This window comes from Branchiostoma floridae, chromosome 3 (genome assembly GCF_000003815.2).
Source record: "Branchiostoma floridae strain S238N-H82 chromosome 3, Bfl_VNyyK, whole genome shotgun sequence".
NCBI classification, from domain to species: domain Eukaryota; kingdom Metazoa; phylum Chordata; class Leptocardii; order Amphioxiformes; family Branchiostomatidae; genus Branchiostoma; species Branchiostoma floridae.
In genome coordinates, this window is record NC_049981.1 from 33,407,367 (window position 1) to 33,417,655 (window position 10,289).

The following is a 10,289-nucleotide window of genomic DNA, read 5'->3' on the forward strand; positions in this document are numbered from 1 at the left end:
CAGGTCAATGGGACACCCCTACTCCAGTCAGGCCCCCCCTCCAGCAAATTCGACTCTCCCGCCTCACACATCCTTTAGCAGCCAGCCAAACCAGACTGTACCATCCAGCAGGGGTGGGCAGGGTGGCGTCCCTCCCCCTCCCCTACCCGGACAGACCTACACCCCCCAGCAGAGGCCCGCCGGACCTCCCCCCGCAGGTCAGCAGTATGGACCGCCCCAGGGTCTGGCCCCCCCACCCACAGGTCCGAGGCAGCCTGGGCCCCCAACAGGTGAGATCTTGTACTCGTCTCCTATCTACACTCAAACAACAGATTAATCTGCCGCAGATTTTTTGTTTATTTCTGTACTGTTACATCATGTGTCCATCCTATGGCTGCATGTGCCATGTACAGCACAATGTATCAAAATGTTCATTACATGTTTTGTACTTACCCCAAACCCTTGTACCATGTCTGTCCTATGGTAGTATGTACAATCTCCATATCATCCCCACACATTTGTTTACTTTCATATGTCATCATTTATTTATAGATTATACTGTATCGTCCAGATTGTACCAGGTTTAAGATTCAGCAAGCCCTTTTGCAAAATGAAGACATGTAGATATACTATAATGATATCCATATCCTGTGGGTATTTCTAGATCTTGATGTAGAAATTAGGAAGGTTTATTGGTTGAAGGAGTTCTAGTTCCACTAAGCTAAGAGGGGTTTTCCAAAACAGGTAATTACATATATATATAGTACATTTGGCCTCACATTTGGCCTAAAGAGGCTCATAGGAAACTGTTTTCTTACTGCATAGAGACAGGCTTTGCTGCTTGAGGCTTTTTGGACAACTAAATCTTTTAATGTTGATGAAACCTGACAATAATAGTTAATTCAGAGAAAGAAGATTAGGTGATGTACTATTTAAATACAATTCAATCTCTACAACTGGATAAATAACGGATATTTACTTCCGGACGTTTCGAGTGAATCCATCCATCACTCTTCTTCAGCATCACTAGAGTGATGGATGTCACTCGAAACATCCGGAAGTAAATATCCGTTTTTTATCCAGTTGTAGAGATTGAATTGTATTTGAATATTGCTTACCTGGATGTCTAACGTAGATGATGTACTGTTGCTACTGCATGAGTCTAAACCTGCCCGTGCTTTGCATGCAGCGACCGTGGCCCCGCTAACCCAGGCAAACACCCACCTCACCCCATATTACCAACCCACGGGTCACGGGGACACACCCGGGTCCTCAGGTAGGTGCAGGGACGCTAGGCTGGGTTTTACGTGGGTTAGATATTAAAGGCTGGGTTTTACGTGGGTCTATCTCAGTCTCTCCTGGACTTTCCTAGGCTATGTTTTTAATCTTTCTCAGGTTGCTTTGGTTCTAAAGGTATGATATTGGCACTGTTTGTTGTGTCGATTTTCCCATTTTGATATGTACTCAATTATCAATATTATGGTTATGGAGCATAGTCGTTTGGTTTGGAAACAACCTAGCATTTCATCCTGCACCCTGTGTGTGAAATACACGTCTGTTTTACCTGTTTTTCCACCCTCCTTCTCTCTTTAGTGGAAATCTTTGTACTTCTCTGTCTCTTACTCGTGTTGTGCAGTCTCTAGTGTGCAATGTTTAAAAAGATTCACTTTCTACTCTTATCTAAAGTAATGATGCGTGGGAATACAGAAGTAGAGAGATGTGAATGAGCTGAGTTCCTGGACAAACTGTCACAATGTCTGTGTCAGATCCTTAACAAATAAATATTTATATTAAGTCTAAAGAAAATGCGACATGAGATGTTACTGGTTGAAACATAAAGTTTACACCGTTGTCAACAACACCTCCAACAGTCGCATAAGGAAAAGCCTGGAAGTTGGAACTAACTTTTTTTTTATTCACATTTATTTAACGAGGATTTGACAAAAAGCAAAGTTTCTTATCTGAGTCTTCTCCTCTTACACAACTAACTTTTCAAATTCCAACTGCCCACGGTTGTGAGTTTGTTTTGCTAACCCTGTTCTTGACCTTGACCCTTCACAGGTCCGCCCTCTGCAAGGTCGTCCACCGCGCCCTCCCCCATCCCCACGCAGAACTTTGACGCCATCGAGGGAGGCGGAGTCATGACGTCCTTCCCCGGTAAGGAATGGTACAGCCCGGGGTGTACCATCCTTGGCACAGGGGTGCCGCTGACCTGTGTTTATGTTTACTTAAACACTATTAAAGATATTTTGAAAACTTATTCATTGATGGAGGATTATGTAGTAGAAATAGATGAACTTCAGTTCCCATGTGTAAGTCAGAGCCTTAAGAGATGTGTTGTTATTTTGTAGGACCCCCTGGCACCCAGATGGGCCCTCCCAGCGGTGCGCCCACCAGCCAGGCAGGGAGGAGACAGTACGCACAAGATGTGAGTTTGTGGTCAGAGATTTCTCACAGAATCTTCAGGTTAGGTGTTACACACAAGACGTGAGTTTGTGGTCAGAGGTTTCTCACAGAATCTTCAGGTTAGGTGTTACACACAAGATGTGAGTTTGTGGTTACAGAGATTTCTCACAGAATCTTCAGGTTAGGTGTTACACACAAGATGTGAGTTTGTGGTTACAGATTTCTCACAGAATCTTCAGGTTAGGTGTTACACACAAGATGTGAGTTTGTGGTCAGAGGTTTCTCACAGAATCTTCAGGTTAGGTGTTACACACAAGATGTGAGTTTGTGGTTACAGAGACTTCTCACAGAATCTTCAGGTTAGGTGTTACACACAAGATGTGAGTTTGTGGTCAGAGATTTCTCACAGAATCTTCAGGTTAGGTGTTACACACAAGATGTGAGTTTGTGGTTACAGATTTCTCACAGAATCTTCAGGTTAGGTGTTACACACAAGATGTGAGTTTGTGGTCAGAGATTTCTCACACAATCTTCAGGTTAGGTGTTACACACAAGATGTGAGTTTGTGTTTACAGAGATATCTCACAGAATCTTCAGGTTAGGTGTTACCCACAAGATGTGAGTTTGTGGTTACAGATCTCTCACAGAATCTTCAGGTTAGGTGTTACACACAAGATGTGAGTTTGTGGTTACAGATTTCTCACAGAATCTTCAGGTTAGGTGTTACACACAAGATGTGAGTTTGTGGTCAGAGGTTTCTCACAGAATCTTCAGGTTAGGTGTTACACACAAGATGTGAGTTTGTGGTTACAGATCTCTCACAGAATCTTCAGGTTAGGTGTTACACACAAGATGTGAGTTTGTGGTCAGATTTCTCACAGAATCTTCAGGTTAGGTGTTACACACAAGATGTGAGTTTGTGGTTACAGAGATTTCTCACAGAATCTTCAGGTTAGGTGTTACACACAAGATGTGAGTTTGTGGTTACAGAGATTTCTCACAGAATCTTCAGGTTAGGTGTTACACACAAGATGTGAGTTTGTGGTTACAGAGATTTCTCACATGATCTTCAGGTTAGGTGTTACGCACAAGATGTGAGTTTGTGGTCAGAGGTTTCTCACAGAATCTTCAGGTTAGGTGTTACACACAAGATGTGAGTTTGTGGTTACAGAGGTTTCTCACAGAATCTTCAGGTTAGGTGTTACACACAAGATGTGAGTTTGTGGTCAGAGGTTTCTCACAGAATCTTCAGGTTAGGTGTTACACACAAGACGTGAGTTTGTGGTTACAGATTTCTCACAGAATCTTCAGGTTAGGTGTTACACACAAGATGTGAGTTTGTGGTCAGATGTTTCTCACAGAATCTTCAGGTTAGGTGTTACGCACAAGATGTGAGTTTGTGGTTACAGAGATTTCTCACATGATCTTCAGGTTAGGTGTTACGCACAAGATGTGAGTTTGTGGTTACAGAGATTTCTCACAGAATCTTCAGGTTAGGTGTTACACACAAGATGTGAGTTTGTGGTTACAGATTTCTCACAGAATCTTCAGGTTAGGTGTTACACACAAGATGTGAGTTTGTGGTTACAGAGATTTCTCACAGAATCTTCAGGTTAGGTGTTACACACAAGATGTGAGTTTGTGGTTACAGAGATTTCTCACAGAATCTTCAGGTTAGGTGTTACACACAAGATGTGAGTTTGTGGTTAGAGAGATTTCTCACAGAATCTTCAGGTTAGGTGTTACACACAAGATGTGAGTTTGTGGTCAGAGATTTCTCACAGAATCTTCAGGTTAGGTGTTACACACAAGATGTGAGTTTGTGGTTACAGAGATTTCTCACAGAATCTTCAGGTTAGGTGTTACACACAAGATGTGAGTTTGTGGTTACAGATTTCTCACAGAATCTTCAGGTTAGGTGTTACACACAAGATGTGAGTTTGTGGTTACAGAGATTTCTCACAGAATCTTCAGGTTAGGTGTTACACACAAGATGTGAGTTTGTGGTTACAGAGATTTCTCACAGAATCTTCAGGTTAGGTGTTACACACAAGATGTGAGTTTGTGGTCAGAGGTTTCTCACAGAATCTTCAGGTTAGGTGTTACACACAAGATGTGAGTTTGTGGTTAGAGATTTCTCACAGAATCTTCAGGTTAGGTGTTACACAGGAAACTCTGGGACATGTTTAAAAAGCTCATGTTGCGATAAGGTAGGAACAACAACTTGGGAATTCACAGAAGGTTTTGCAAAATTGCAAGTAGAATTTCTGCCAATGTTCTAATTTACAGCTGGAGAAAAGGTTTTAATCAATTTGTTCCATTTGTTTCAAATTAGCAATGGAATCTACTGTAGTTTAATAGTTATACATTTGAAATGCTCATTCTTGCTGGCATGAATTTGTTGTAAAAAGGTCACCATGAAGAAAAGCACCATCGCCAACATGTGAAGATTGACAGTACCTGCAGCACATGAATTGTAACAGTGTATACAGATACTTTGACAGGTTGTTTGGTCATTTAGCCTGTAGCCACTGAAGAAGCTGTACATAGCGAAACTAGTTTGGCCGACAGGCTGAATAAAAGTTCAAAACTTGAACTATGCGGCTCCAGATGTCTTTTTGCGGGACGACTGCAGTGTGCAACATGTCGGTAGCTTGAGGGATGAATCTACTCTACTATATATGATGCTTTGACATGTTGTTTGTTGCACGTTTCATGATGGCTTCACTTTCCGCCCCCTCCAGCCGTCAATACCATCATCAGGAGGGCAGCAGCCGGTCAGGGTGAGCGGGACCATGGCACCAGTCCCCAGCACCCAGGGGAGCTTCCCACCACCCCCCGGTGCACAGCCCCCACCCTCGGGTTATGCACCCTATGGCCAGGTCCCCCCTCCCCCCACCAGCATGGGCACAGCACCCCCTCCCAGCAGTAAAGGCTACGGACCCCCTGGGGGACAGGGGATGATGCCCCCGGGCTCACAAGGATCCATGCCCCCACCCCCCTCAAGTATGGGGCAGTACCAGGGGGGTGTACCCCCTCCCCCCTCCTCACAGCAGCAGGGTGGCATGCCCCCACCCCCCACCAGTATGGGACAGTTCCAGGGGGGCCTCCCCCCTCCAGGTCAGCAGAGACCCCCCATGCCCCAGGGGGGAATGCCCCCACCCCCAGGGCAGCAGCCTGGCATGTACGGACAACAGATGCAGCAGGTAAGGACCGCTACAGACTGTCCCCGACCTCTCACTGTAGATAGTCTTACCGAAGATGCAGTTGGTGTATTATACATACTACAAGTAGTCTGTGTTCAACATCAGTATTTATAGTTCAAGTACTGTTGGTATCAACTTGAATCAACGAAATATTAATTTCAGTCTTACGCTAGAATTGGCGTGACCAGAGCTTGTCCCCCATAAATTTAACAATGTGTTGCCTGCAACATAAAGAACATGTTGTTAAACTGAATAAAGAGACCATTTTTACACAACCAATGCTTTATTCTCACCGACGTTTCGGTGACCTACCAACCTGAAGAAACTTTTCACGGTTGTTGTAAAACTTTTTTTGACCCCACAGACCCCCAATGACCTTGCGGGTCCGTTTGGCCGACTGACGGTTCAGGGCGGCGAGTCGCGGGCGGTCAACCTGCTGCAGAACCGGAACATCTGCCCAACGGAACCGGTCGAACCACCCAAGGCCAACCTGAGGGACGACCTGAAGAAAGTCAACACCAGTCCCGAGTAAGAACACCCCTATTATGCAGTGGTATAGCCCAGGCCCCGAATAAGAACACCCCTTTTATGCAGTGGTATAGCCCTGTCCAGAGTGAGAGCACCCCTTTTATGCAGTGTTATACCCCTGTCCAGAGTAAGAACATCCCTATTATGCAGTGGTATAGACCAGCCCCGAGTATGAACACCCCTATTATACAGTGGTACAGTCTAATCCCGAGTTAGAACACCCCTGTTATATATTATACAGCGGTATAGCCCAGTCCGCAGTTAGAATACCCCTATTGTGCAGTGGTATAGTGGAGTCCAGAGTTAGATCGACAAGCAATAGGCTACTTCACGATTGGAAGGCCGCATGTGCAGTGTGAAAAGTTGTGAGGGATATTGGTAATGATCTCTACTGTTCATTGAGTTAACCTGGTCCAAGCTGACTCTCCTACAGAGTAAAAGCCTGTTGTTGCCCCCCTCCCCCTTCTCCAGCCTGTTCCGGTGCACCCTGACAACTCTGCCACAGAACCAGAACCTGCTGAACAAGTGCAAACTGCCACTGGGCATCGTGCTGCATCCCTTCAAGGACCTCTCCGTAAGTACTATTCTCTCACTCACTCATTCATTCATTTACTCACTCAAGGATCTGTCCGAATGTAGTACTCTTTCACTCAATCATTCATTCATTTACTCACTCAAGGATCTGTCCGAATGTAGTACTTTTTCACTCACTCAATCATTCATTTACTCAAGGATCTGTCCGAATGTAGTACTCTTTCACTCAATCATTCATTCATTTACTCAAGGTTCTGTCAGCAGTGAGTAGAGATTTCATCAATCTGTACAAGATCCATTCAATCATTCCTTCATTCATAAATTTGAGTGTGGTTGTGGCTTGGTTCAGGCACTAGCAAGGTTGTATGTTAGGGTGATTTTCCTTTTGCGAGTATGTTTTTCCTGTTTCAATACTGTGCTACGAAATTGTTTCAACAGCAAACTTAGAACACCCCCGAAGGTTGACCCTTCCTACAGTGAAATTAGGTCCCAGCGAATATAACCAGATGTGCAGTTCTTTGAAAACCCTGTGCAGTTTCTGCAGACCAATCTGACGGGTGTGTATGTTCTGGGTTGCCTGCAGTGTGTTGGTTGTCAGAGGAGGAGATGTAGGGACCAGTCAGGCAGGAGGCCCAGCCTGCAGCCGTGCACCGCGGTACACAAGCTGGCTGATAAAAAAATGTTGAAATATTAGTTTGATTTTCTTTCCATTGGGAAGTTGTTCAAAATTCAGCCAGGATTTCTCTTTTTTTCTCAAATCTTTGACAATTTCAATTGTTGCAAACTTTGTGAATTTGTGTTCTCGCAGTTGTAAACTCTTTTCTAATTCAGACAAATTTTCATTGTTTTAATTCCATTCCAATGTTAACTCGAATTTTTCTCATTGTCAAGTTCCAAATTTGGCCAAACATGGCCTCTTTTTTCCCAATTTGTGAGAAATTCAACTGTTGCAAAGTTGCACGTTTGTGCTGCTTTGTCACAAAGCAGTTTTGATTTCGTGGTGAAGTATTGTTTTTTGCTCATCTGTCTGTGTGTCTGGGGGGGGGGGATGTATGAGGGGGTGAAGTCTGCCATCTCTGACTGCCTTGTCCCTTGCAGCATCTGCCCGTGATCACGTCCAGCGTGATCGTTCGCTGTCGCTCGTGTCGGACGTACATCAACCCCTTCGTCACCTTCATTGACAGCAGGAGGTGGAAGTGCAATCTCTGCTATAGGGTCAACGATTGTGAGTTATTCCCTTACCCCTCTAGGGCTCATTACTATAGGGTCAACCATTGTGAGTTATTCTCTTACCTATCTAGGGCTCATTTGCTATAGGGTCAACGATTGTGAGTTATTCCCTTACCCCTGTAAGGCTCATTTGCTATACTATAGGGTCAACCATTGTGAGTTATTCTCTTACCCCTCTAGGGCTCATTTGCTATAGGGTCAACAATTGTGAGTTTTTCCTGTACCCCATGTAGGCAGTCTTTTCTATAGGGATAGCAATTGTGAGTATATCTGTTACCCCTCCTGGTCGTATTGCCAGTAAGCAATCTCTGCTATAGATTCAAAGATTGTGACCCCCTAAGATATAGAAGCTGGAGTGTTACAGTAACTTACACTTACGAATGGTAAACCTATAGAGATACAGATACGTTGCCTATAACTTATGTAAGCAATATTTGCTTTAGGGTAGAAGATTTTGTGTTAATCTCTAACCCCCCTAGTAAACATTGCCAGTAAACCTTAACGCATTTCAAACAGGTTTAAAGGGGACCTCTCTTATAGCTTTGAGCAAATCTACAGCTCATGGATACATGGCTGAATTTTTTTCTGGTGTTTTTTTTCAGTACCAGAGGAGTTTATGTACAACCCTCTCACCAAGAGTTACGGAGAACCACACAAGAGACCAGAGGTCCAGAACTCAACCATAGAGTTTATAGCGCCTTCAGAATACATGGTGAGTTTAGTGTGAGGAAACATGGCTCGAAATTCCTTGCTTTTCCATTTTACATGATAAATGATTTTTTGCCCGGGCTGAATACCTTCTTTTTCTGCATACTAACATATAAACTGGTTGAAATAGCATGGGAAATTCACCTGAAACAGGCACATTTTGCCTACACAACTCATTTCTTTGCTTTTCACTTTTCAGTCCATCAAAAACGTTTAGAAAATGTTCCTAGCAGTACCATTCAAATCTTGGCACATGCTATATCCGGGAATGATACATAAAAGAAATACTGCCCCTATTTTAGCTGTACTGACCTGCATGTGCAGATGGTATCTTAAACCCTGGACATTTTAATGTCTGATGAATTCATACATTGTACGAATAAGTACAAACTATGGAGAGCGACAGACATTGAAACAGAGAGTAAATAAGATTTTAAAAAATGAATGGTTTTCCTCCATCTTCCCCCTCCAGTTGAGGCCGCCACAGCCGGCCGTGTACCTCTTCGTGCTGGACGTATCCCACAATGCCGTGGAGATGGGGTACCTGCACTCGTTCTGCCGCGTGCTGCTCGACGAGCTGGAGAGATTACCGGGCGACGCGCGGACCTCCATCGGCCTGCTGACCTTCGATAAGGTGCTGCACTTCTACAACCTGGCCGAGGGGCTGTCCCAGCCGCAGATGCTTATCGTGTCAGACACAGAAGGTACGGGGGCTTAGTTTTACTTCTGCAGAGGAACTTGTTGTCTAAGTTTTCTATGATTTTTACTGTCACAGCCACAGATGCTCATCGTGTCTGATACGGAAGGTACAGAAGGGGGTCTTTGTTTTACAGCTGCTGAGGAACTTGTTGTCTAAGTTTTCTATGATTTTTACTGTCACAGCCACAGATGCTCATTGTGTCAGACACAGAAGGTATCTGCCTGATTTGCCAAAAAGTAGTTACTCAAGCAACTGGATAGAACTGCTATCTACCTGGTTTGGTTTTTGGTTTGTCGATGAAGGTTGGACATCCAGGTGATAAGGTACAACAAATAATAGTTAAAGTACCCAAGCAACTGGATATGATTTCAGAAATGGTGAGTCGTTTCTGGCAGCATCCACTTCCTTTTCTTAGTAACACTGAGCAGATCAGTAGAAAATTAGGTTTTGTACCATAACTATGAATGGATATGCTAAAAAAAATTTGTTTCCTATGATTTTTACATCTCCCCAAATAAGTATTTTTGGGGCATGTCTGTTTGTGTACCTCCATGTGTTTCTTTGCTCAGTTCACGTTTTCCTCTCTGATCATATTTTTCTAAACAGAAATGTTAACACTTAGAATTTCTCCTTCTGGAGTGACCTTTACCCTGAGACAATTATGATGATGATGATGTATAAGAGTTTTGTTTACATTTAACCCTTGCCCTTTAACCTTTGCCCCAGATGTTTTCCTGCCATCCCCTGACAACCTCCTGGTCAACCTGCAGGAGTCAAAAGAGGTGAGAAATACAAACAGCATAACGTGTGGTTAAACTGAAGTAAAACACAGACTTGCACATTCGCAAGTATCATGATGGTAGTATATTGGTGTTGTGGATGGTAACAAGCAAAGAAACAGAAACAGTGTATATAATGATAATGCAACTTCTGGTGTAATGGCAATGAGGGAAGAGTATTTTCTTTACAGTTAGAAAGCCGCAGATGCAATCTCAGGT

The 10,289-nt window shown here is 43.8% G+C and overlaps 1 protein-coding gene across 1 annotated transcript in view; it reads left to right on the top strand.

Moving 5' to 3' along the window:
• Positions 1–10,289, top strand: part of LOC118411884 (protein transport protein Sec24A-like) — a 22,665-nt gene that overhangs the window by 1,785 nt on the left and 10,591 nt on the right. The window contains exons 3-13 of the mRNA XM_035814376.1: positions 4–269; positions 1,169–1,255; positions 2,041–2,136; positions 2,331–2,407; positions 5,130–5,591; positions 5,956–6,119; positions 6,591–6,693; positions 7,752–7,878; positions 8,486–8,595; positions 9,064–9,295; positions 10,018–10,073. Coding sequence (XP_035670269.1) covers positions 4–269; positions 1,169–1,255; positions 2,041–2,136; positions 2,331–2,407; positions 5,130–5,591; positions 5,956–6,119; positions 6,591–6,693; positions 7,752–7,878; positions 8,486–8,595; positions 9,064–9,295; positions 10,018–10,073 — 1,780 coding nt within the window. The remainder of the gene's footprint in view (positions 1–3; positions 270–1,168; positions 1,256–2,040; positions 2,137–2,330; positions 2,408–5,129; positions 5,592–5,955; positions 6,120–6,590; positions 6,694–7,751; positions 7,879–8,485; positions 8,596–9,063; positions 9,296–10,017; positions 10,074–10,289) is intronic.